We start from the raw sequence: 25700 nt of genomic DNA, 5'->3' as shown, positions 1-25700 counted from the left end.
CGAGTTACCGAGGCTCGATTTCTTCATCTATAAAATGTGGGTGACACCTTCTTCCTGGGCTTTCTGCTGGGAGTTAGGAGCGCCAGCACACGAAGAACCCTGGATAAATGAACTTTTACTAACGCTGCGGGGAGTGTAAGGATGAATGCCTCTGTCGGACAGACGTGAAACGTGTCAGCGCCAGCACTAAACTGAGGATCTAACGCCGGGATGCTGTCAGGCTCCCGAGCGCGGTCCTCAAGCCCAGGTACTTCTAGGGAGCGAACTACAAGCTCCAGAAGGCAACGCGCGGCGATGGTGGGGCGTGGGCTAGGATTACGCCTGCGCAGCGGGGGGCGGGGTTAGTTGCACAACGTAAGGAGACTACAAGTTCCAAGAAGCCACGCGACGAGGTCCCACTCCGGAGTGTTTGCGCCTGCGCTGCGCGGGCGGGGCCTCTGGGGCGGAGCGGCCACCATCTTGAAACGGGAGGCGGAGCAGAGCCGACTGGGAGCGACCGAGCGGGCCGCCGCTGCCGCCATGAACCCCGAATAGTGAGTGCGCCCCGCCCGCGCCGTCCGGCGCAGCCTCGATCCCGAGTACGGGGCTGTACGCTTACCGGGGTTGTCCGGCCCGGGTCAGGACTGCGCGGCGCCCCCACATCCGGGTCCCTCTTCCGCTGACCGGGGTCCCCCCCTCACATCCGGGTTCTGCCCCTCCCCCGAGGGCCCCAGAACCCCGGCTCGACGCCCCGAGTTCTTGCACCCGGGCCCGGAGACTGCGACCCCGAGGGGCACCACTTGGATCCCGAGGCACCGGCACTAGCAGGCCTTGTCGGTCAGGTGACCCCGCAGCCCCGGTCCTTCCAGGCCTCAGTTTCCCCACCTGCTGCCTGAGAGTAGCGGTCTGGGTGCTGACGACGGTCCTGGCATTGTGGAGCCCACCCCCAGAGTTTCTGGTCTCGGTCCAGATTCGGGCCCTTTAGGTCAGGTCGTACATTCTGCTCTCCAGTCCTCCCGGAATCCGGTTCCTGGGGGCTGGCCCGCTGGGTAGCTTTTCCGCAGGTTCTTCCCTCCGGGGCTGCCGCTTTGCCCTTTACCTGGATCAAAATGCCCTGCCGCTCCCAGAGGCTGGTCCCTTCCCGCGCTCCCCTCACCTTTACGCCGTCACACCCCTTCCCTTCGCCGTCACCCTGCCGAAGAAGTTTAGATGAATGTGGCATTTGCTTTCTCCCTTCCAGTGGGATTCTTTGTTTCCCAAACTTTCCTCACTTCTTGGTCACTCCCCCTACGGGTAGGTGGCCCACATCTCTGCCCCGACTTCTCATCGACAGCTTTCCCTTAGTGTCAGTTATCTTCTTCCTCTTTTGCCACTTCCTTTTTCTCCTCCAGATCCTGGCCTCAGATTTCCTTGGGGAAGGGTGAAGCTCTGAGCTGGATTATAAGGGGTAACAGAGAAGGGAACCAACAGGCTTTCACAGAGACTTTGGAGTCTGAACATGGTTTCCAGTATTAAAGTTAACAGCTGTGTAACTTAGGGCAAGTCGCTTCCCTTCTCTGGCCTCTGGTTTCTTCATTAGTTGGGAATAACCGGCACTCACTTCACTGGACTGTTGTGAGGCTTAAATGAGATGATGCATTTGAAGTACTTAGCACAAGGCCAGGCACAAGTAGGAACTGGATACGTTTTAACTGCTATTATCATTGCCGCTTGTTAACCATCTCTTTTTGGAGGTTTCATACCAGGCTCTTTACATAGGTATTCAGTTAAGTTCTAGGCTGGGCCCTGGCTTCCACTTCTGGGGCCTCCCCTGCCACGTCAGGTACGGCACAGGGCAGTGTAGGAGGGTTTCCCTAAATAGCTCCTACTGGACCCGAAACCATGGAGTCTGTCAGGAATCAGGGTAGGATACCCAGCTCTGTCACCTAACTGGTGTGATCCTTGGCAAGTCACGTCCCTCTCTGTGTCTCCGTTTCCTTCTCTGTAAAGTGGAAATTCAGATGCACCCCTTTGGGCCAGCTCTGTTATGGGGAGTGGTCAGCCCTCCCCATCCCAGGACTTGTGGGAGGATCTTGTGAGTGCTTTAATACTCTAATCCAAGGCACACCTCACAGTGTGGGAGAATGCTATAGTTTTGACTCCAGGATAATGGCGGGTGGGCTCCCTGCCTTCCTTCACACCTTCCCATCCTTTCTCTCCAGTGACTACCTATTTAAGCTGCTTTTGATTGGTGACTCGGGCGTGGGCAAGTCCTGCCTGCTCCTGCGGTTTGCTGTAAGTAAGAAGCTTCCCATACCATCCATCTGGGGTCCTGGCTGGTGGCCGGAGGGAGATGGGGGCAACCCAGAGTATAGTGGTTGCGAGACCTGGGAGACCAAGGATGAAGTTGCAGGACTTGCCAGCAACATATCTGACTGAACAGGGGCATAGGGCTGGCAAGTTGGGGTGCTGAGAACTGGGGCTCAGCAGTTAGGAGCTCATCTGGGGCAGGACACTGGAGGGAGGTTTTCCAGATGAGCCTCAGACCTGTTCACTCAGGCCATTTCACTGGTCCCTGATCTTTCAGGATGACACATACACAGAGAGCTACATCAGCACCATCGGGGTGGACTTCAAGATCCGAACCATTGAGCTGGATGGCAAAACCATCAAACTTCAGATCGTGAGTGTTGCTCCTCCCAGAATCTCTGGTGCAGAGACATCTCTCTTGGGAGGGGAGGGGCCCTGGGCATGGAGCCCAGGGCTGACCTGCCCCCTCTCTCCTGCTGTCTTGTAGTGGGACACAGCTGGTCAGGAACGGTTCCGGACCATCACTTCCAGCTACTACCGGGGGGCTCACGGCATCATCGTGGTGTACGATGTCACCGACCAGGTACTCCTGGGCTCACCATCCCTCACTTTGCCTCCTCAGCCTCAGGTCTTTGGCTTTTGCTGCTTTTTACTGTTCCCGTCCTCTCTTTCTCATGCTGCCCGAAAAGGAGACTGTTCTCAGACTCATTTCACAAGGAGGGAAATAGCTGCAGACCTGGATCCTCCCCAGGCCCCGCTGCAGGGCCTTGGCAGAACCAGGCCTCACCTCCCTGTCAGACTTGCCACTTTATTCTAGACCTTCCAGGCACCTGTCTTTTGTGGGGGGGTTAGTCAGCTGCTTGGTTGCTGTGCTGGCCCGTGGCCTCCTGGGTAAGGACACTGTGGAGAAGCGATTGGAGGGCCTTACACAAGGAAGTGAGGGGGCCCTGCACTCCGGGCCCAGTGTAAGCAGAGTTCTGGGAGCCCTGTGTCTGCTGTGGCGGCGTTCGTCTTGTGTCATTGGCATCAGTGGTGGTGTTAACAGCGGGAAACAGTCCTGTCGCGTTAGAGTTCACAGGTTCTGTCACAGCCCTTTGATGCTTGTAACACTCCAGAGAGGTGTGTGTTATATTCCCATTTTACAGATGAAGAAATGGGTCGGGGTGATAGGACTTTCTTAGGCCCTGCAGCTAGTTAAGTGGCAGAGACAGAAAGCCCAGGCCTACTGATTCTACCCGCTTTGTTTTTTTTTAAACTTTGTTGCTTCATGGAGGTCAGGCCGTAGGGACATGGAGATACTTGTATCAGCCCCAGTGCAGGAGGAGTCCCTGCTCTGAGGGGCAGCTGGGCTGTTCAGCTCACCAGAGACTCATGATGCCTCCTGGACAACAAGCTGTGGGTTAACTTTGCTCCACTCAGACAGAGGTCACCAAGGACCTCTAACTGCCAAAACTTGTGACTTCATTTCAGTTTTTGCCCTGATGGATCTCTCATGGCTTTTAACTCTGTTCTCTTCCCTCTCTTTGAAAAAGTTATTCTCTCAAGCTCTGCCACCTCCTGCTGCAGCAGATTCTCTTTTCAGTGACTTCTTACTGGTCCGTCGTATCCTGCCCCGCTACAGCCCCAGATTCTGTGCTTCTTGATTGCCCCAAGCCGCCTCCTGACTCTCCCTGCACAATTCTGGCCACCTTGTGGTTTGGCTTCTTGTTTTGTGATTTCTACAACTAAAGAGCTATCACTGTGGATCTCCTCCTGTGTCCTGCATTCTGCTGGCACTTTTTGTCTGTGTTAATTCTCATGTTCACAGTATATAACCCAGTGAACTCAGTGGTGGCATCCCTCTTTTCCAGATGAGGAAACACACTTAGACGTATGTTGAGTTACCTGCCCGTGGCTTCACAGTCAGGAAAGGCAAAGCCCGTGTTTTGAACCCAGGGTTCTTTGCTTCCCAGCACATCCTTTCCTGCCTCTAGACCGCCTTTAGGCCATCTGCAGAGCTCCAGACCATCTGCAGAACTCAGCTTGTCTGGTGCTGGTCTCCCCATCTCTTCTTGAACTGGCTTCTGCATCCTCATCTTTATAACAGAGTCCCTGTTGGCCTGACCAGAAAACTCTTCCCTCCCCTATCCTGTCAGTCCCTGGGCCCCTCTGTTCTCCCCCATCATCTCTCCCAGATCCGTTCCCTCGTAATAATAGCAGTGATGAGGATAATGGCAGCTCTTGCTAATTAAGCGCTTGTTATGAGACAAGCCTGCATTCATTATCCCATGCTCACAACAGCCCCACCAGGAGGTACTGTTTTACAGAAGTGAGGAAACTGAGGTTCAGAGAAGCCAAGTGACATATCTAGGATCATACAATAAGTGGCAGAGGTGGGGCCTAACCCAGGGTGGTCTGACTCTCAGTCCTGTGCTCTTGCCTGCCTCATTCCCTGGCTCAGGGCACATCTTCTCTGCCCTGGATTATGCCAACCGTCTCCCAGTTGGTCTCTATCTCCTTGCCGGTCTGATCTGGCCTCTGCACTCCTGCCAGGACTATCTTCCCAGAACACAGGTGTGCTCTTGCTGCTCCCTTCCTAAGAAAACCTCTACTGGCTCCTGGTTATCTAAGATTTGGCCAGGCTAAGACCCTCCCTGCTTGGGCCTGCTTTCTCTCCCTCTCCTTCGCTGCTCAGGGTCTGTGTCCCAGCCGCTTTTAGCTTTTCCTCCTCCCCAAAGGCAGCACGCCCCTCCCATCCCATCCCATGACCCGGCGTATGTCTTCTCCTCCCCTTGCACCTTTCCCCGTCCCTCCACTGGCACCCACACGGGGGTAGTTCGTCCCTGCAGGTGTAGGTCGGCTGTCATCTCCCCAGGCAGAGATGATCCTGGAGCTCCACCAGCTCCTGCCTTCTATCCCTGCAGTGCTTGGTTGCCCTGTCTTGCCATTGTGTGTGCCGTAGTCTAGTCCTCCATTGTCCCCTGAGTGCTTTAGGGCAGGGCCCAGGCATGATGCCATTATTTGAACCCAGTGCCCAGCACAGGGCCTCGCCTGGGACATGGCAGGAGGTGTACGTTTGAACCCAGTGTGATATCACCAGACCTCTGGCTCCTAAGAAGGGAAAGCGGCTCTAGCTCAAGCATATTCCTAAAAGTTCTGTCCTTTGTCGGTGTGCCAGGCGTCAGGGGTGGGGCGCAGCAAGCTGCCGGGAGAGCCAGGCCGAGCGCAGAGGCTGTTGGTGCCAGAAGTAGGACGAATGTCAGGCCCTGTTCCCAGGATACCTATCTCCCCCGTAGGCCAGGGTCTCCTCTGTGAGGATCCTCCATCTACCACTGGGCTCCAAGGTTTCAAACCTTAAAGGGATTTTAAGGCCACTGTGGGGACTCTGTAATTCTCACTAACCTGTTCTCCTTTGTTTCTGTCTTCCCTCTGGCCTCTCTCCTGATGCCATTTGCTCCCTCCACGTGGTTAGGCCTTTTCTGTGTCTTGGGGAAACACGAGCAGCTGCAGGAAGCAGAGCTGGCTGGCCCTTGGTCTAAGCTGTTGAGGTGTCGGGGCTGTTGGTAGACAGCCGGGGCTCTGCTGGGCCTGGCTCTTGGGGTCTCAGACAGAGGAGGGCAGGAAGGAGCGCTAAGCCTGGAGGAGCTTCCTCTGGGTCCCTGAACCCAGGGCGCCTGCCTTTCTCAGGAGCCCAGGACAGCCATCTTCCCCTCAAAACCCCTGTTCTCAGGCCTGGCATAGGGGCAGGAGGTGGGAGCAAAGTAATTTTTGATCTGGTCCCTCTAGGAATCCTATGCCAACGTGAAGCAGTGGCTACAGGAGATCGACCGCTATGCCAGCGAGAATGTCAATAAGCTCCTGGTGGGCAACAAGAGCGACCTCACCACCAAGAAGGTGGTGGATAATACCACAGCCAAGGTGAGCAGGCCTGGGCCAGGCCGCCCGGGGTGGGCGGGGCCTGCCGCCCCTCACCTCCTCTCCCCTTCTCTTTCCTCCTCTCCCCTTATCAGGAGTTTGCAGATTCTCTGGGCATCCCCTTCCTGGAGACGAGTGCCAAGAACGCTACCAATGTCGAGCAGGCATTCATGACCATGGCTGCTGAGATCAAAAAGCGGATGGGGCCTGGGGCAGCCTCGGGGGGTGAGCGGCCCAACCTCAAGATTGACAGCACCCCCGTGAAGCAGGCTGGTGGCGGCTGTTGCTAGGAGGGGCTCGTGGGGTGGGACCGGAGGTGGCACCTTCTCCAGATGATGCCCCTGGAGGGGGCAGGAGGTACTTCCCTCTCCTGGGGCATTTGAATCTGTGGCTTTGGGGTGTCCTGGGCTCCCCATCTCCCTCTGGCCTGTCTGCCTGCCGCCCTGAGCCCCGGTTCTGTCAGGGCCCCCACGGGAGGACACCCAGGACCTTTGGCTGGGGTGAGGGTGTGGGCTTGCTCTGCTGCTGCCTCTGGGTGACTTTAAAAGATACCCCACCACACACCTTTGGGACGAGGACTCTCCTCTGTCTGTCTCCCTCCCCCTGCCCCCCGTGTATGCTGCAGTGGGTTTCTCTCCTTACTCGTCCTCCTCCCCTCCGCACCCCCCTTCCCCAAGAGCTGAGGGCCTCCCTGGCCTCTACTGCCCCTGGCTGCTGTCAGCACCTGGGGCCAGGAATGGGACCAGGGGATCCAGGGCCCTGGAATGCAGGGCCCTGGGCTGGACCTCAGGACGGGCATGGGGCCACAGGGGCCCAGCAGCCCACTTTCCTCTCCTCCCTGCCTCCCCCGCCGACACACACACTCACAGCTCGAGCCGTCCAGCTGCGGTGGGGTCTGAGCACATCTAGGGCAGGTGGGTGGGCAGCCGCGCTGGGCCTGTGTCTTGAGCCCAGAGGGAGCCTGCTCCTGCCACTCCCTGCCCTGCCAGAGCCAGGCCCGTGTGCTGCCTGCCCACCGTGCCCCTTTGTCCCCAAGGCAGGCGGAGGCGGGAGGCCCACCGTGCCAGAGGCTGGGCACCAGCCTTAACCCTCACTCCGCCAGCACCTCCTCCCTTTCCCTGAGGCAGCACATCTGGCTTATTCTCCCCCTTCCGTCCCTTGGAGCCTATGAGGGCGGATCCTCATCCCCTGTCGCTACTTCTCTGGGAATGTGGGTGCAACCCAGGGTGGGGGGGCCTCTCCACTTAACTCCCTCCCACCCAGGATGCTAGCCCCCTGCCTCTGACACAGCTTCTTCCTGCAGAAAAACAAACCTTTGATCTCTACCTGAGAAGCCATGTCCCCTGTGCTGTCTCTTGCCTGTCCCACCTGTGCCCTCCCCTCCAGCTTGTATTTAAGTCCCTGGGCCGCCCCTTGGGGTGCCCTCCCAACTCCCAGGTTCCCCTCTGGTGTCATGTCAGGCATTTTGCAAGGAAAAGCCACTTGGGGAAAGACGGAAAGGACAAAAAATAAATAAATTTCCACTGGCCCTCGGGTGAGCCGAGGGTTTTTGCAAGGAAGTTGTGGTGGCCGAGTGTGGTCTGTGGTGGGAGCTGCCTTTGGGTGGCGGGGAAGGAACTGGAGCCCTGGTCTTGGTGGGCTGCACAGGGGTCCTGGCTTGGGCTGTGTGTCCTAGGGTTGCTGTTGAAAGGCCTTGACCCATTTCCTGAAGCCAGGAGAGCTGCCTGCTTGTGCTTCTGTGGTCTGTCCCCACGGGCCCAGCACGGTTCCGGCCGGCCGGGAGGGCGGCTGGCGGCCGTCAGTGAGCACCTGGTGAGCCGCCGCCGCCGCCGCCGCCAACACCCACACAGGCGGGTCCGGGATGGGGAGTTGGGCCGCAGACCTTGTGCCCCGCTGGGTCTGGCCCGCGTCCCCTTCGGCCCCCTGGTTCAGCCCCCTCTCCCGGCTTTTTCTGGGTTCAAGCCAGGTGTCTCTGACCCCTCGGTCGGTTACAAGTGCTTTGCACTTTAAGACCTCGGTCCGACCTCCGTGGCCGGCGAATGAGGGCAGAGGTGCGGGCACCCGTCCGAGTGGACCGAGTGTGGCAGTGGTGGGCTCGTTGTGTGACGTGGGGGTGGGGGTGGGGGGTTATGCCAGGGATGTGCGCCCATGCTTACGTGTCCCTGAGGTTGGGGCGGGGGTGGCGCCCTGGCCGCGCTGGCGGAGGGGCGCACAGAGACCCAGCCCCGCCCGCCCGAGGCTGCTCGCACGGCGGCCCCGCCCCCGGCTCCGCCCCGCCGGCTTCGCGGGCTGGAGAGCGAGGGAGCCGCGGGCGAGGGATCGCAGGATGAGCGATTGGGGCCCGGGCAGCCGGCAGCGGACGCGCCCCCCGAGCCCACCGGCCCGCGCCCCACGGCCCCGCGGCCCCGAGCCCGGCCGCGCCGGCCGCGTCCCCCGAGCCCGCGCCCGAGCCCTGCGGGCCATGCCCGGCCGGCCCTAAGCGCGGGCCGGGGGGGCGTCCCCTTGCGCCCGGGCCCCGCGCTGGCGCCCCCCGGGCCGCCGCCCGGCGCGGGGGCCATGGCGTTCACCTTCGCCGCGTTCTGCTACATGCTCACCCTGGTGCTGTGCGCCTCTCTCATCTTCTTTGTCATCTGGCACGTAAGGCCGGGCTGGGGCTGGGGCTGGGGCTGGGGTCGGAGTGGGGGCAGGGGGCGCTGGGAGCAGGAGGGGGACGGACGGATGGTCTCAGGGCCCGGAGAAACTTGGAGCCTCCTCTCCGCTATCCCCCATCAGTCGGCTACTGTTCGCCCCATAAACACCCCCATCATCGGCTTCCTTCCCGGGCCCCCCCCTTTCTCCGCCGCCCCCGACTGTCTGTGGGTATGTCAGTCGGTCTCTGACCCCCCTCCCCTGCCCCATGGCAGCCTTGGGGTGTGGGGCGGAATTCTGGGATTCTTGTTCCTTTCCCTCCTATTTCCCCACCCCCCAACCCCCGCCATCTAGTCGCCCCCGTTTGTCCGTCGGGCAGTTTGTCTGTCTACTCTCCCCACCCCCTTTGTGGGTTTTTCCAGCCAGAGTGATGGAGCCAGTTGCTATGGCAACTGCATCTGTTTACAGGACCCACAGACCGCAGAGCCCATTAACCCTTTCCATTCCCGCCCCCCACCCCCACTCCCTGACCCAGCAGTGATTGGCTCTAAGCAGCCCCAGAGACCTAACCCCGGCCACCAGCTCACCTTGGGTTTCCCTACCCCCTCCTGTTCGGGCTTCCCCCCCACTAGGTTTCCTCCCCACTTTCCAGCTTTCCTCCTCTTCCTGCCCCCACTTTCCTCTTTGTCTCCTGTTTCCTTTGGTCTGTCTCTCTCTCCAGCCTTGCCTCACACCTGGTTCTTCAAAACGTCCATTTCTCATCCCTTATCCTGACTGCCTACCTTTAGAGAGGGTCCCTCTCCCCCACTCTCTGGGGCCTTCTCAGTGGTCCCCTGCCTGTCTCCCTACTACTCACTACAGAGCTATCAATCAGCCTCCAGCTTATTTTTTGGGACCCTTGCCCCCCACCCCCTTTACTGCCCTCTCTTCTCCTATGTCCCCTGAGGTTTCAGCCACCACCCTATCCCCTCCACACGGCCTGTGCATCTTGGCCCTGGCCCTCTCAGCTCAGCATCCTCTGCTTGTACGTCCAGCACACACCTCCCTGATCATCGCGTTATCCCCCACCGGTCTCTCTGTACCCGCTTCCTTCCTCTTCCTCCCCATTGCCTCACCTGCTTCTTTCTTGGTCTTCCCACTTCATCACTCCTTTCTTTTCCTGGGACCTGCTGCCTTCCTGCTCCGTGGTCCTCCCTGGCCCTTGATCAGTCTCTCCCTTCATCATCCCCTGCTGTCCCCTTGCTGTCTGTCTCTTTTACATCAGGATTCCATGGACTCTGACTGCGCCCCTTCTGTGTGAGGAGTGAGCCCCCATAGACACCTTCAGACACACACACCCCATCTGCAGCCCTCTCTCTTTTTGGGTCTCTCAGTTGCTTTTTCTTTTCTCTGCCCCCTTCTCTGTTTCTCTTTCCCTTCCTCCATCTCCCCTAGGTCCATCTTGGTCTCTCTGAGCCTCCTGCCTCATCCCAGGGCCTTGGACAATCCTGTGGGGTGGTGGCAGGAGGGCTGGAGTCCTGAGGACTGGAAGGAATTGAGAGTCACGGGCTGGGCACACAGAGCTAACCAGCTCCTGGGGGGAAGGCTCCTGGAATTCAAGAAGCCCCTTTTTGGGCCCCTCCCCACCCAGAGGCCTCCAACAGCCTCTGTGGGGGTCCCTGTCCTCAGGGGATGCTCAGAGCAGACCTCCATCCAACACACCTGTGTCGATGCTCCTGAGAACCAGGCTCTGGGCGGCTTTGGGAGAGACAAGGATGAATAAGACTCAGGCTTCGCCCTTCTGGGGCTCCCAGGCTGGGAGACAGGGCCCAAGTGCTCTCAAAAAAAATACTCATTGAGTACCGACTACGTGTCAGGCACTGTGTTCCCTCAGCTGTTTAGCTGGACGATCATAGCAAGTCTCTTGTCCTGAGTCTGTTTCCTCATCGGTAAAGTGGGCTTGTTGTATATACAGCAGAGTGTATATAAGCCCAGAGCAAGGCTTGCCAAGGGGTGTGCGGGTGGGGAGAGGAGGTGTGGTCCTCAATCCAAATTGGTAAGAACTAGATAGAACCTTCCAGGGCAGGACCCCAGATCCCACCACAGACCCTGAGCCTAGGCCCCACTGGTCGCTAGGCAACCCTGGTGGGGAGTGACGCGTGTCTGCTGTCACCGTGGGGGATTGTTTGTTCCAGGGGGCTGAGTCAGCGCCAGGCAGCCTGGGGGGGTGGGAGGTGCAACACTCGCCGCCTGCTGGTGGTGCCAGCTCTGGGACAGACAGACGGCACCCTTCCGCTCCCTGCTGGACCCTGTTGCTGTGCCTGACAGGCAGGCGGCTGCCCAGAGTCAATGGGGAGTTGGTGGGGCTGCTCCAGATGGCCCCAGCTCCCTCCAGGAAGCCCGTGTTCTCTCCCTTCGAGCCTTAAGGGGTCCGGGATGCTTGGGGGTGGTGGGCCCGCTGCCTCATCCTAGGGCTGGTGCTCAGGGGAGGGGACTCCAGAAGGCTGCTCTGCCAGCCTTCCTCCCATGCCAGCTCCCCCCAGGTCTGCCCCATCATCCTCTCAAACACCTGCTCCCCCCAAGTGTTTCCCATCCCAGTGAGGACAGTGCCGTCCACCAGATGCCCCAACACCCAAAGTCACCTTGGGCCCCTTTGCCTCCACTTCACCGCCATTCAAGCCCTCTGGCTTCTGGCTTCTAAATAGCTCTGGAATCCATCCCCACCTCTCCATCCCCACTGTCCCTCTCTTCACTCAGATCACCACACCTCCCCCCCCAAGCCCCAGCCGCAACACTCCAATAGTCCCCTGACTGGTCTGGCCTGAGTGTAGTAAAGTGGTTAAAATTTTAACTCTGGAATCTAACGGGTTTAGAAACCTGGCTTGCCACTAACTAGCTATGTGGCCTTGGACAAGTCATTTAATCTATCTGTTTCCTCATCTGCAAAACGGAAGTGATAATACTAGCACCTACGTCATCAGGTTGTTGCAAGCATCAAACGAGTTAACAAACATAAAGCCCGTTGGCATGGAGGAAGCATCATGTATGTCTTGGCTGGGACCGTTAGCCAGTTTGTGCTTCCTGTTCGGTCAACCCTAAAACATCATCCTAACCACCCCGCTTTGCTGCTTTATACCCCTCGATGGCTCCCCTTTACTTCTTTGTTGAAGTCCAAACATCTGGTCCTGCCTCACAAGGCACCCATGTCTGGCGCTGCTGACCTCTCCAGCCCATCTTTCACCATTCCCGTCTTTCTTCCCGCTCGCCTCACGCTTTCACTTTAGCCATATAGAACCTGCAGGCTTCCTAAATGTTCCTTGTTCTTTCAACCCTCTGCCTTTGTACCTACTGTTCCTGCTGTTCAGACTGCCTTTCCCGCATTCGTTCACCAGACAAACACCTACTCAAGAGTCCAGCCTGAATTCCCCATCCCCACCCCACACTGGATCAGGCACCCAACCCAGGTTCTTCCTGCACTCCACAGCCCTGATCACCCTGGATGTAGTTCACAGTTTTTCTCCCAAGTCTGGGGTTCCTCCCGGGTAGGGGCTGTGTCCCAGGCTTCTGGGACCCCAGTGTTCAGCACAGGGCCCAGCGGAGAAGACACTATCTCTTGGGATGTTTTGGATGGAGGTGTAGTGGACATGCCCTGAACTGGGCATCAGCACACTAGAGTTCCATTCCAAATTGTTGTGTGACCTTGGGCCAGGCCCCACCCCTCTCTGGGCCTCAGTTTCTCCACCTTTGCAGCACGTCCCATCTGGTCCGATCCCCATGTGTGAATCTTATGCCACAGAAGAATGCGTGGGGGGCCATAAGCTGCTGCCCCAACCCTGACGGGCACACGCCCCTCCCCCAGATCATAGCCTTTGACGAGCTGCGGACCGACTTCAAGAACCCCATCGACCAGGGGAACCCAGCGCGGGCAGTAAGTGATACATGTGCTGTGCCGAGGTGTGTCCGTCCGTCTGTCTTGCCATGTGTCGCGGGTGGAGGACGGCGGGGGGACAGGAAGACGGAGGTAGAGGGGACGGTGGCCGTGCCCCTTCCTCTGCCTTGTCCCCGCCCCCAGCAAACACCTGGCTCCGGCTCAGGGCTCGGGTTCCTCCTGGCGGGGCAGCCGTTGCCAGGCTCTGGGCCGTTGCTATGGAGACGCGGGTGAAGATCCCTCCATGGTGACGGTCGCTATGGAGACGGCGCGGCTGCTTTCCTGCCGCGCCGCCGGAAACGCCGCAGAGCCTGCTCTGGCGCCCCCTGGCGGCCACGTGCAGGGAGTGGAGGGGCGTGGGAGGGTGGCGGGGCGCCCCCAGTGCCCGCTCCTTCACCTCCACCATTGCGGTCTTTTCCTCTCTCTCCCTACAGCGCGAGCGTTTAAAAAACATCGAACGCATCTGCTGCCTCCTGAGGAAGGTCAGTGTCAGGGCTAGGGGCAGGAGGCTCCTAGCCGAGCTCAGCGCCACTGTAACCCAGAGCCGGGCCTTCCCCCTCTGCGGCCTGTCTGATCTGCTCTGCCACGTGGGAGGGAGTGGGAGGCTAGAAGCCCTTTCAGTCCCCAGAGGTGATGGTGGGTGGGCACCTCCCAAGTGCCCTTGAAGCCTGGATCTGTCCTAGCACCTGGCCGCTGACCTCTCACCCTCACTCCCCAGCTGGTGGTCCCAGAATACTCCATCCACGGCCTCTTCTGTCTGATGTTTCTGTGTGCAGCAGAGTGGGTGACCCTGGGCCTCAACATCCCCCTCCTCTTCTACCACCTCTGGAGGTGAGGGTAGCAGCTGCCTTCGGGAGGGTGAGATGGGAGAGCGGGGCAGGATGTGGGTAGGAGCCTTGAGGGTGGGCACTCAGGCCCCTCCCTCCCCCCAGGTACTTCCACCGTCCTGCGGATGGCTCTGAGGTCATGTATGACGCGGTCTCCATCATGAATGCTGACATCCTCAACTACTGCCAGAAGGAGTCCTGGTGCAAACTCGCCTTCTACCTGCTCTCCTTCTTCTATTACCTGTACAGGTGAGGTCCTGCCCATAGCGGTCAGAAGTCCAATCCCAGGAATGGCTGGGCCCCAAGTTCCTGCCCTTTGCCCTTGATGACTGAGGGCAACCTAGGGCGCGACAGGGCTGGTGGCCAGCAGCGGGCATGCTCGCGACTTGGCTCACTGCCTTGTCTTCCCACAGTATGGTTTATACGTTGGTGAGTTTCTAAGGGGGAAGCCGGCCAGGGAGCGAGCCCAGAACGGACCGGACGCCTGTGCACCCCCAGCCCTGCCCCTGGGCCGCAGAGGCCTCAGCCCTGGGGAGGGAGGGGGCACTGGTGCCCCCAGCCTCCTCTCCCCCACCCCCAAACTGCTGCTGCGGGGACTTCCCGCCTTCAGAGCCCCCTCCCCTTGTTCTAGGGCTGGGCAGAGCTCTAAATAGGGGCAGGAGCTCCTCTGCCAGCCTGTGGGCATGGCAGTCAGTCCTGGAAGGGGCGGCACCTCCGGCCTTGTCCACTTCAGAGGGCACCTAGGCCCTGCCACGGGGCAGGGCTTGACCCTGGAAGTTCTGGGCCGCCCCCTCCACCCCCCCCCCCGCCCTGGGGCTCCCCCTGCAGGTGGGGCGGTACCCACACCGGGAATGAGCAGGCTCAGCAGGGGGGCAGTCCCACCCCTAGTCTGCCCTCCCCCCTCCCCCAGGCTTTCTCTCCAGACCCCTCCCTGTCCCCCCTTGCCCCAACCCCAGCCACCCTGTCTCTTGGACCTATTTTCTATGTTGCCTGGAGGAGTCCAGCACCCCCTCCCCGGCCATTTGTGACAAAATATGAATAAACTACTGCAAACACGTGGGCCCCAGTTCTGCTCCTAAAATGCTTAAAGAGGAGATGGGGGGAAAGGGACTGCATAGGGGGCAGTCCTGAGCTAAATCCTTAGCACAGCTGGCCTCAAGCCACTGGCCTACAGACCCCACTAGCGACCTCCTCAGATGGATCAGAGGCCTTTGAGGTCTCCTTAGCAGCTGCCCACTTCCATTCTCACTTTCTCAGCCACAGATAAACAACTATTTCTGCTGAAACACTTCCATCTGCCTTCCGAGGCAGTATCAAGGCCACCAACTCCAGGGAGCCCTCCCTGGATCCCCCTCCTTCGAGAAAGCCCAAGCCTGGTCCCCTGGGCAATGCAAAGGCCCAGAAGTGTTGGCAAATCCCCCCATAAGCCCCAGAAACAAGGCTCAAACGAAATCAAGGAAACCAAATCTTCAATGTATGGAAAAATCAGTGCCAGTGGGGACCGGGGGTCACCGGACCAGGTGGAAGGTCAGCCAGTATATCATGAGGGGCTGAAAGGCTGCAGCTCCCAGAGTCAGGTAGAGCTGGAGACGTTGCCGGGGGGCCGGGCCCCCCATGCTGTCGGGGCCCAGCGCTGCTGTTTGCAAAGAGCGCGCCTGGAATAAAGGAGAGAGCTGAAGCTGGGCCGGGAAGGGGAAGCTTGTCCCCAGCTCCGACCCCAGGAGAAGAGGAGCCAGCCCCAGACTCACGATGAAGTACATCAGCGCGGATGAAGTCCAGGCCAGCGCCACGTAGTAGCCATCGCTGCCGAAGAGCAGGCCCGTGAGAACACTGAGGATCATCCTGCAGCGGGCAGGGGTGGGGGAGGGAGGAAGAGAAGGCTGGAGACCTCCCAAGGGTCCAGGCCTGAGACTGCCCCAGAGCCCAGCCTAGACCCCACCTACCATCACCAGGGCCCTTTACCCCCAGCCTGTCCCCCCAGGGACCTAGACTCCAAATGAATTGGGAGGGCCAGGACTCAGCCCTAGGACCTGGAGCTGAGACCCCCTTCACTACCCCAGCTCACCCCTCTCCCCTGTGCTCCCAGGGTGACTCTCAACACACTCCTGACCTCCTGAGCAACACTGAGCCGTCCCTGAGGAGGCTGCTGAAAACAGGTGCTCCCTCTAGTAGAGGAGCTAGAGGGGGTCCAGGGTCACAGTTCGAGGCTGTAGCTATGCAGGCCGGGAACCCAGAGCGGTAGGCACCCCCGACCCAGGCGAGCCTCCCGCTCGGCCCACAGGTGCTCACCCCACATATTTGTAGCCGCTGTAGGCCAGCAGGTGGAAGGTGCTCAGGTCGCTGCGCACGGTGGCCAGGTAGAAGCCCAGGAGCAGAGCTAGCACCTCCATCACAACCCACACCAGTGCCGTGCTTGCACACAGGCCCAGCACCTCTGGGGAGAACCTGTGGCCGTGTGGGGGTGGGGTGAGGGGAGCCCCAAACCAGCCATCCCGTGGCAGGTGCAAGACTGGGGGCACGGGTGGACTTGGGAGCTGGCACAAATCCCCTAGGGAGGTGAGAGGAGGAGTCAGGAGTGGGGAAGTGGTGGGAATGGGGAAGGGGTTGGCACTGACCTTTTCTGAATGCCCAGCGCCATCCCAGCCAGCAGCACGTAGGTGATGAAGGCCATTGCTGCCAAGAGCCAGAGAGATGCCATCAGCCTGGTTTCCTCAGCCAGAGCCACCCCCCATTAGGTATTCAGAGCCACTGACACCGCCGTACTTCCTTCCCTGCATATCCCAACACGCTCGACCTCCACGCTCAGCTCCCCAGTGCCCTGCCTGGGATGCCTTTTCCTGCTCAGCCCTCTCCCACTGTGTGAATGCTACCTGACCCTTCTCTCAGGACCACGAAGCCACCTCCTTCCCCGTCCCTGTACTAGGAAACTCACCAAAGTTTCCTGCTGTGTCTCAGAAACTACATCACAGGCCAGAGTCACCTCTGCTATTTTCACAAAAGCTCAGACGGCAGCTGGGTTTTCACAGCAATTTCAACTTCTCAGTCCTGTCCTCTGCCCCCTTCAAGCACCAGAACTGATGTGCCCACAAGAGGGCACAGTGTCTGGAGACAGCAAACCAACTCTACCACCTATAAGCTGTGTATCCTCAAAGATACTCAACTCTCTCCGAGCCTTGGCTTCAACGTGTAAAACAGGGATGGCAGTTCCTGCCTTACACAGTGACTATGAGAGGGAAACAAAATGAAGGGGGGAAGAAGAACCTGTGTCTCTCCCAGGGCAACTGGGCTGTTTGGCTGCCCTCCTGGTAGCCCTTCTGAGGGCTGGCCCGGGCATACTCACCCCTCCTCCAGCGTGTCCACCAGGGGCCTCGCCTTGTGCAGGCCCCAGGACAGAGAGAAGTCAGATGCAGAGTCTGCCAGCCACTGCACAGTGTGGGCGGCCTGACCCACGCCATGTAGACAGGCAGTTGTGGGAACCCAGAAGGGAGTGACCACCTCCTCAAAGAAGGGGATACTGAGGCAGGCCTTGGAGGACAAGTAATAACAGTGATAACAGCTAATATTTACTGCGTGCTTCCTGTGTGCCACGTGCTGGCTGAGCACACACATCCCTTCGCTGAATTTCCACAACAGTCCTCTGTGGTAGGAACTGTTGTTGTTCCAGTTTTTCAGGAGCATGAAAGTAGCCACCTGAGGTCCCACAGCTGGAAGTTGCAGGGCCAGGTCTAAACCCAAGGCTCCAGGCTGGGGAGGGACATGGTCTAAGTCAAGTGGCAGGAAGGTCTCAAAAGGGAGTACCCTGAGAGCACACCCAGGAAGCTGCTTACTGGTCACCCCCCTCTGCCTACCTGGTCTACCTGGCATCTAGGGACACCACAAAAGCCACACACAAAAGCACCAAGAGCAGAAGCTGAACCAACACATGAGCCTCTCTCTTCTCGTTGGCGCCTCAAGGCACAAGTCCCCCCATAACTCCTAGCCCAGGTCAAAGACTCACTGGGGATATACAGGTCGGGGGCGTTGAGGTCTTGCCGCGGGGGCAAAGGCACATCACGACTGTACTGTACTTCCCAGTGCTGGTGGTGGCAGCAGCAGCCAGGTTAGGAGGAAAAGACAAGAGAGGAAAGAAGGGGGTTGAGATCTGGGGGCCAGACTCTGGGGCAGGGTGAGGGAGGCAAGGGGGTCCACCAGCTCAGCTGGTAGGCAGCTCACCTGGTGTGTGTAGGGGAAGACCAGTAGCCCTAGCTTCTTGGCCACATAGGCTGTGTCCACAGCGAAAAAATACTTGAGTTTGTTCACAGACACAAAACGGTGCAGCTGGGAGGGGAGAGAGGAGGCTGTGGGCAAGCTGTACCCCAAACCTCAGGGTGCTCCTCTATGTGCTCCTTCCCTGAGGGCTGCTGTGAGGATTAGGTGGGATCCCGTGATGCCCCAGCCCTGGCCAGAAATCCTGCCACCCTTGCCCTGGGGGTGGGCCACACCTCCTTGTGCACCATGTCCTTCCCATGGGATGCGATGGAGCCGCCATAGGCCATAGCCATGTTGGCCACTGGGTCCCCAATCAAGTGGTTGACATTGAAGGCCACGTCGGCTCCTGGGGCTGGGTATCCCCCCGGCTGGCTGGAGTAACCACCGCTTGTGTCATCGAAGAGAGGAGGGGGATCCGGAGCTGCCCGGGCCCTGTGCTTGGAGCCTGTGGGTTTGTAGGTACCAGAGTAGGTGACAGGAATACCAAGCATGAGCCCAAACCACTGCCCCTTCCCCAGGCTGGGCAGCCCTGTATGGGTCCTGGGAGCACCAAGCAATCAGTGAGGGAAACTAGCTGGACGAGGAGTAGCTGACCCAGGAAGAACTTTGATGAGGGATCCTTTTGGAGAGGTGCTAAATGTGGGCAAAGAAAGAGCTGAGGCAGCCCCTGGAAGTGGTTGCCCGTCTGAGGGTTCCTGGGGGCCTCCTCAAGGGGACTGATTTCTGAACTGAGACTTGGAGACTGAGTTTGCTAGGTGAAGACAATTGGCAGGGAATCCCCGCGTGAACAAGGGTGGGAAAGGCGACGGCTGGGTACGCGGAGGCCCTGGGCAGTGGTGAGAAACCCTACCAGGGTCATGACAGGGAAAGGAAGTTTGGGAGGCAAACCCCATTCATGCCCGAGTCGGGCACGGGGATCCCAGCAGTGCTGTCACCACCGCCCGATCTGATCTCAGGTTTGGGCCGAGAGGGCGAAGTCCAGGGCGCGTTGCACAGTCTCACGGGTCAGGAATCCGAATGACATTCGCCGCCCTGGGCAGCAGTCACGGCCGCCCCTCTCCCTCAGGGTGAGCGGGCCGCGCAGCCGACACTCCTCGGGCCGATCGGCCCGCGCCCCCGCCCACCCCACGCCCCACGCACCGTGGGCTCCGTAGCCCGAGTGATAAGCCATGGCCCCGACGCTCGCTCTTTCCGAGGGCCCGCTGCGTCGCCTCGTGGTACGAATACTAGTGAGGCAGCTGCTTCGTTTCTTGGGAACCGACCGAGGTTACCGAGCAGCCAGACACGTCCCCGTCTTGTCCGACGACAGCAGCATGTCCTCAGCGTCATCCTCTGCCGCCTGCCATTGGCTCCTCGGCGGCGCCGGCTCGCCCATCCCCTCTCCCAATTGGTTACTGGCGTGCCCTCGCCGAAGCGGATTCGGCAGTAACCAACTTCCGGGCGGGGGGAATAGGCGGAGCAACTTGAGGCGCTCTCGGATTGGATAGTGCGGTTGTTAGTTCGCGGCGGAGCAGCCAATAGAAGGGTCAAGGTAGGAGGAGGTTGAGAAGTATTTCCGCGCCTGCGCACTGGAGCACTTGACGCTCTACCTGCCACGACTACAGCAGGAGACCCGGCGGAGGCTGGCGGGGGCTGGAGTCCGGGAATGAAGTTTCGCTCGCGGGACGTACTCCAAGAGGGAGTGGGACGGTGGGGCTATGACCAAGCCCTATCCCTCGGGGCTCTTTCCCCTCCTTCTCAATGCTAGCTTTCCTTCCCCGTCCTCCATACTTCCCCCAGTACTGGCGCGGAGCCCGGGCAGCCGGGGCGGGGGTGGGGTGAGGTGCTGGTAGGAGCCCGGGCCGAGCAGTGACTGCGCAGCCCAGCGAGCTCCGGGATGCTGACTCCTCCTCCCGCCTCCCACCACTCGTTTCCGCGCGGGTGCTGTCCGCTGTCTGGTGCTGAAATTCCCTACCGCCACTGCCGCCATCCTGCAGGCTCCGAGGGCCTGGGCTCTACACACACACACACACACACACACGCACACGCACACACACACTCTCACACACACTCACACACACACTCTCACACTCTCACACACACTCACACTCTCACACACACTCTCACACACACTCTCTCACACACACACTCTCTCTCTCTCTCTCTCTGTCTCTCTCTCTCTCTGTCTCTGTCTCTCTCTCTGTCTCTGTCTCTCTCTCTCTCTCTCTCTCTCTACATGTATTGAAAAACCGAGGTCCGGGTCTGAAGTCCCAGAAATTCGGTGGTAGTAAATTGGGTGGTAATAGTTGGGATAGGATCCTGCACCAGGCTTGTCGCGTCGACTCTCCCGTGCTCCAGATGATTTGTGGGTGGAGGTGTGCCGATTCGCCTCCTGAAGCTGTGGTTGCAACTCCTGAGTCATTGCCAGCCCTTCAGTCATCTCGAAGTGAGACCCCCAAGGCTCACTCATGACCTCAGGGGCTCCTTTCTCTCCACCTTTCTCTCATTCCCACCTTCCCCGGAGACAGTCTTCGGGGCCTCCCTTCACACAGACCTCCAGCCACCACTTTCTACAGAGCAAGATCAGGTCCTCTTCGACCTCCCTCTAGTTAGCTACCCAGTGTCCAGTTACACCAGGTGACCTTCCTGCTCTCCGAACTCAATCCACGTGGTCCAGTTGCAGTGCCTTTGCCCAGAAGTCCCCTCCACCTGGGATGCCCTCATATCCACTTGTCCGAAACCTAATTATCCTTTAAGAGTCAGTTCAACTTGTGCCTCTCAGAGAGACAGAGGGAAGAGTCCTGGCTTGGGACGGAGGCCGGAGGCCAGGCTTTAGGCTCCCTCTGGGTGCAGTAGTTTGCCCTGGATGTAAATTCCATGAGGACAGGGCCTGTGTCATTCTCCACTTCTACACTTGTCTTCACGATGCTTGTGAATGCTTCACAGTACTTGCATATAGAAGACACCTAATAAACATCTGCGCCTAATAATTTTTTTTTTTAATGGATGAAACTCTGGTTCAGTCCTTTTTTCTCTCTACCGTTTCGGTTACTTCATCTTTAAATGGGTAGGGGTGTTGAACAGAATGGTCTTTGAGTTGCTCTTTGGGGAAAAAAAATTCACAAAACAAACCCCACCTAGCATTTGCAGCTCCCTATGTCCCACCAACTGATTGTCTACCTTGGGGGCTAGGCCCTGGCCCAGGGGCAGATGTGAAGGTCTGAGGCCCCTGAGGGTCAGAGAGCAGCACTGGGGCCACCAGTACCTGGGAGGGGGTCCTCTCATGTGGGACAAATCCCACTCGCCTGTACAGCATGATGAATGTGCATTGAATCCAGCACCTTTCCATCCCCATTTCTCCGGTGGGAAAATTGAGGTTGGGGGTGAAGGGTGCCAACTCAAGATCACAAAGCCTAGGGCCCCGGGTGTCCTGGCCTCCTGCTTGCCTGCTCTAAGTGGAGCCCAGCTCCTCTGTCCAGCTAACGAGGCTCACCACAGCCTTCAGGGCTGTAACTGCCCCCTCCACCACCACAAGCGAGGCTTCAGGGGTGGGGTCTGGGTGAGCTCAGGCCTGGGCCTACTCAGAGATAGGACCCCGCGGGTACCCACTCTCTTCGAGATTCATTTTACAGCAAGGGAGGCTCAGGCCCCAGAGAGCAAGGACTCGTCCAAGGTCGCAAGCTCGATCGCGGCAGGAAGGGAACCCAGGCGTCCGTCCGCCCAGCCTGGGCTTCTCAGGGGCGGGGGCAGCACCCGCGGTGCCAGGCGCTGCCGGCGGCGCAGAGGGTGCCGCGGGGGCGGGGTCAGCGGAGGGCGGGGCGCCGGGCACCGCGGCTGCCAACGCCTCCGCCGCGCTCAGGCTCTATCTCCGCGCACTCCCTCCGCGGCCACTGAGCCGAGCGGACGCCCACTGGGGCCGCGCCGCAGCCCTCCGCGCTCCCCCCTATCATGCCCCGGGCCCAGGCGGGGGCCGCCCAAGCAGCCAGGACACCATGCCCGAGGGCGGCGGTGGCGGCGACGGCGGGGAGGTGCCCGCGCTCATCCCGGACGGCGAGCCGCTGCGGGAGGAGGTACCGGCTCTGTGTGGTGGGGGCCGGAGCCGGGGCTGGAGCGGGAAGAGGGGGACAAGGGAAGGGGCGACCCCCGAGGCGGGGGCTGAGGAGGGAAGTCCGGAGACCCTGTGGCCAATGACGTCACTGGGGTAGCCTGCGTCCTGCAAGAGGTCCTGGGACCTAGGGGCCCACGTAGGGGTAGGAGTGGGGTTGGCTGGGAAGGGGTATGGGGGCAACTCCCGCCCCCGACGCCCCCTCATCCCGCCTCGCCTTCCTGTGACGTCAGCACCTGGCCCCTGCGCGGCCCCATTCTGCAGCGCTGCCCCTCACCCCCAGAGCCCCGGGGTCAGGCCCCCAGGCACTCACGAGGTGCCTGGGCGGCGACTGCAATGCAGCAGCGGTAGCGGGGACTCGGGGAGCGGGGAGCAGAGGGAGGAGGGGAAAGAGGGAGGGAGGTGGCCTCTGGTACCCCTTCTCCCTCTCCCTGAGGTGAGGCCCCAGGGCCCATCCTGCTGGTTGGGACCCTCAGAATGGCCCCTCCTCAGTCCTAGCCAGGAAGAGGGTCTGCAGGGCTGTAGGGCCCAGTGTGGGGTGTTGGGGGTGGTGGGTGGTGAGTAGATCTCTGTGTGTGTTTCGGTGGACAGAGGGTGCTTGTGGGTGTGTGAATGTCAGTGCGTGCTCCGCACACCTTGAATGGGATATACGCGCCCTATAGTCAGGCGAGGGTCTGGTGGGTCCCTTGGCTTGGGTGAAATGCTCACGTGTGAGTGCATGTGAGTGTCTCGTCCTGCGGTGTGTGGGTCTCTCCCGGTAGAGTCTGTAGGGTGTGGGTGTCAGGTCGCAGTAGGGGTAGGGGCATGTGCACCGTGGTAGGTAAGGGGCTGCCGTGTCCCTGCGCTTCAGTGAATGTGTAACATTTATGTGCATCTGTGTGTCCTGTAGTGGGTGGGTTGGGGGAGGGGATGCGTGTGCACCTGTGTGCCAAGTTACAGTGGGGGAGGGGGGTTGCGCCCTGGGCTCTGGTGAGGGTCTGCTGCGTACTGGATAGACAGGCAGAGGTCACATTCCCGGTGGGGGGTTCTTCCGTGAACTTGGGGTGGGGTGGGGTGGGGGTCGCGGATGAGGTTAGGTGCATCCCACTGGCCCCGCAGGTCAGGGTAGTGGTATGCCTCTGTGGTGGGCGGCTGCTCTGGGCTGGGGTGGGGACAGTTCCTCTCCTCCTGGGTTTCTCACAGCCTGGTGGGGGTGGGACTGTGGGGGAAAAGGTGGCCCCTTAACCCCACCCCCCACCCCGCTGCTTCCTCCAGACCACGTCTTCCTTCTCCCCCTTTTCACCCCTTCTCTCTTCCCCCTTCTCTCTCCTTAGGCACCTGGGGATGAGGCGGGAGCCAGGCTGGCAGCCCGGGCCAGGGAGTGGTCCCTGCTGCCCAGCAGCTGTGTCCCGCCCCCCCTCAGCACAGATGGGGAGTGGAGGACGGCACTCCATCTGCTCCCCCCACCCCCACCGCCCAGACTCACACCTCTCCCTCTCTTCCTCTTTCTCCTTTACTTGAAAGCCTCGCCCAAGTCTCCTGCTGTCTCTAGCGAGACCAAGGGACCAGAGGGAGTTGCGGGGTAACGGTAATAGTATTTATTCCCATGGCCAGACCCTGTGCTAAAATCTTCACACATTATGGTCTCGTTGAATCCTCACAACAACCCCAGTTTACAGAGGAGGAAGTTGAGGTCCAGAGAGGATGAGGGAACTGCCCAAGTCATACAGTGAGTGGCGGAGCCAGCAGCCAATCCTGGGCTCCTAAGCCCATGCTCTTCACCCCTAGGACCCCTGCCACCCTGGCTTCCCACACCACCAGGTCCAGGAATCAGTGCCCAGAGAGGGCAGGGATATGGCCACGATCACACAGCAAATCGGGAGCAAAGTCAGGACCAGAGCTCAGTTTTCTCAGTGGCCAGTCGTGGGGGAGAGGGGGGTCCTCTCCTCTTTGGGCAGAGATGGGTCTGTTTTGTCCTACATGCCCCTGACTGAGAGATGACAGGGCACAGTGGAGGATAGGCTTGCGGCAGAGAGGCCTGGGTTTGAGCCCTGCTGCTCGACTGTCAGTTGGCTAGAAGGGTGAGGCCTGGAGCAAGTTGCCCCGTCCCTCAGAGCCTCAGTTTCCTCCTCTGTAAAGCGGGGACACAGCACCACCTCCTTCAAGGGGCTTCCGCAGAGCAGCAGGCACAGCTGACGGCCGCGGGCTGACCCACGCCTCCCCTCTCTCTGCAGCAGCGGCCCCTGAAACAGTCCCTGGGGAGCTCCCTGTGTCGCGAGTCGCACTGGAAGTGCCTGCTTCTCACGCTGCTCATCCACGCCTGCGGCGCCGTGGTGGCCTGGTGTCGCCTGGCCACGGTGCCACGGCTGGTGCTGGGGCCCGAGGCGGCCCTGGCCCAGGGGGCTGGGGGCCCGCCACCCACCTACCCAGCCAGCCCCTGCTCGGATGGCTACCTGTACATCCCACTGGCCTTTGTCTCCCTCCTCTACCTCCTCTACCTGGCCGAGTGCTGGCACTGTCACGTGCGCTCTTGCCAGGCGCCGCGCACCGACGCCAACACCGTGCTCGCCCTGATCCGCCGGCTGCAGCAGGCGCCGCCCTGCGTCTGGTGGAAGGCCACCAGCTACCACTACGTGCGGCGTACCCGCCAGATCACCCGCTACCGCAACGGCGACGCCTACACCACCACACAGGTCTACCACGAGAGGGCCGACAGCCGCTCGGCTCGGGGCGAGTTCGACTACTCGGCCCACGGCGTCCGCGACGTCTCCAAGGAGCTTGTGGGCCTGGCCGACCACGCGGCCACGCGGCTGCGCTTCACCAAGTGCTTCAGCTTCGGCAGCGCCGAGGCCGAGGCCTCGTACCTCACCCAGCGGGCCCGCTTCTTCAGCGCCAACGAGGGCCTGGATGACTACCTGGAGGCCCGGGAGGGCATGCACCTGAAGGACGTGGACTTCCGCGAGTCCCTCATGGTCTTCGCCGACCCTCGCAGCCCGCCGTGGTACGCGCGCGCCTGGGTCTTCTGGCTGGTGTCGGCGGCCACGCTGTCCTGGCCGCTGCGCGTTGTGGCGGCCTACGGCACGGCCCACGTGCACTACCAGGTGGAGAAGCTCTTCGGCGCCAGCTCGCCCGCGCCCGGGGCCGGGCCTGGCGGGCCCCCGCTCTCCCGTGTGGCCACGGTGGACTTCACCGAGCTCGAGTGGCACATCTGCTCCAACCGGCAGCTGGTGCCCAGCTACTCAGAGGCCGTGGTCATGGACGCCAGCTCGGGCGCCTACCTCCGTGGCTGCCAGCGCTGCCGCCGCTCCGTCAGCAGCAACTCGCTGCCCCCCGCCCGGCCCAGCGGGCCCCGCCTGCCTTTTAGCCGCAGCCGCCTCTCGCTGGGAGCCGGGGGCCGCGCCACACCGGGGGTCTTCCGAAGCCTAAGCGGGGGGCCGCTGGGGCGTCGTGGAGAGGACACGGAGCCCCTGGAAAGCCCACCGTGCTACGAGGACGCCCTTTACTTCCCGGTGCTCATCGTCCACGGTGACAGCGGCTGCCAGGGGGACGGGCAGGGTGCGCTCTGAGACCCACGCGGCCCCCAGACTGACCCTCTCCCCACCATCCCACCACGGGGCTTCCATGCCTGAGTAATTGTTATCCAAAACAGGAGGGAAGACAGACCAGCACACAAGGGATGGGGTGGGGTTGGAGCCCTTAGACAGGCTAACATGCAGGGACCCACGGTCATTTTAGGGGCGGGGGGACACCACCGTGGTTGGGTCTACGAACCGTCCCAGCATGGCTCCCCTCCACCACCACCACCACCACGTCCCACCCCCTGCGATGGCGGACGATCTAGCCTGGGGGCCTCTCAGGCTGCGCA

The 25700-nt window shown here is 60.4% G+C and overlaps 4 protein-coding genes across 6 annotated transcripts; 3 read left to right on the top strand and 1 right to left on the bottom strand.

The window, feature by feature from the left end:
- Positions 1-429: 429 nt before the first annotated feature.
- Positions 430-7721, top strand: RAB1B (RAB1B, member RAS oncogene family). Its single transcript, XM_082626528.1, has 6 exons — positions 430-533; positions 2181-2253; positions 2546-2641; positions 2756-2851; positions 6034-6165; positions 6258-7721. The coding sequence occupies exons 1-6, from the start codon at positions 520-522 to the stop codon at positions 6450-6452; spliced, it is 606 nt and encodes a 201-aa protein (XP_082482654.1). The 5' UTR covers positions 430-519; the 3' UTR covers positions 6453-7721.
- A 997-nt stretch (positions 7722-8718) lies between these two features.
- CNIH2 (cornichon family AMPA receptor auxiliary protein 2) lies at positions 8719-14584 on the top strand (the record flags this gene model as incomplete). 2 transcript variants are annotated; one of them, XM_082628139.1, is made up of 6 exons in its annotated part: positions 8719-8799; positions 12629-12697; positions 13132-13179; positions 13416-13528; positions 13630-13773; positions 13938-14584. In XM_082628139.1, 6 exons carry the CDS (start codon positions 8719-8721, stop codon positions 13963-13965), a joined length of 483 nt encoding a protein of 160 aa, XP_082484265.1. In that variant the 3' UTR covers positions 13966-14584. The 2 variants fall into 2 exon arrangements, with proteins under 2 accessions (XP_082484265.1, XP_082484266.1); XM_082628140.1 differs by having other exon boundaries at positions 8744-8799; positions 12520-12697.
- A 392-nt stretch (positions 14585-14976) lies between these two features.
- On the bottom strand, positions 14977-19112 carry YIF1A (Yip1 interacting factor homolog A, membrane trafficking protein). Of its 2 annotated transcripts, XM_082628550.1 has the most exons (8): positions 18913-19112; positions 18006-18217; positions 17737-17841; positions 17522-17600; positions 16140-16197; positions 15814-15969; positions 15273-15366; positions 14977-15179 (listed from the first exon to the last, which is right to left on the bottom strand). In XM_082628550.1, the coding sequence occupies exons 1-8, from the start codon at positions 18941-18943 to the stop codon at positions 15033-15035; spliced, it is 882 nt and encodes a 293-aa protein (XP_082484676.1). In that variant the 5' UTR covers positions 18944-19112; the 3' UTR covers positions 14977-15032. The 2 variants fall into 2 exon arrangements, with proteins under 2 accessions (XP_082484676.1, XP_082484677.1); XM_082628551.1 differs by lacking the exon at positions 15814-15969.
- Positions 19113-21743: 2631 nt separating this feature from the next.
- Positions 21744-25401, top strand: TMEM151A (transmembrane protein 151A; the record flags this gene model as incomplete). The annotated part of the gene is made up of 2 exons (XM_082626856.1): positions 21744-21821; positions 24070-25401. The coding sequence occupies 2 exons, from the start codon at positions 21744-21746 to the stop codon at positions 25399-25401; spliced, it is 1410 nt and encodes a 469-aa protein (XP_082482982.1).
- Between the last annotated feature and the right edge of the window lie 299 nt (positions 25402-25700).

Source organism: Mesoplodon mirus (genome assembly GCF_964341445.2).
Source record: "Mesoplodon mirus genome assembly, chromosome: 7".
Taxonomy (NCBI): domain Eukaryota; kingdom Metazoa; phylum Chordata; class Mammalia; order Artiodactyla; family Ziphiidae; genus Mesoplodon; species Mesoplodon mirus.
Note: the sequence above shows the minus strand (reverse complement) of the source record. Positions and strands in the feature narration are given on the sequence as shown.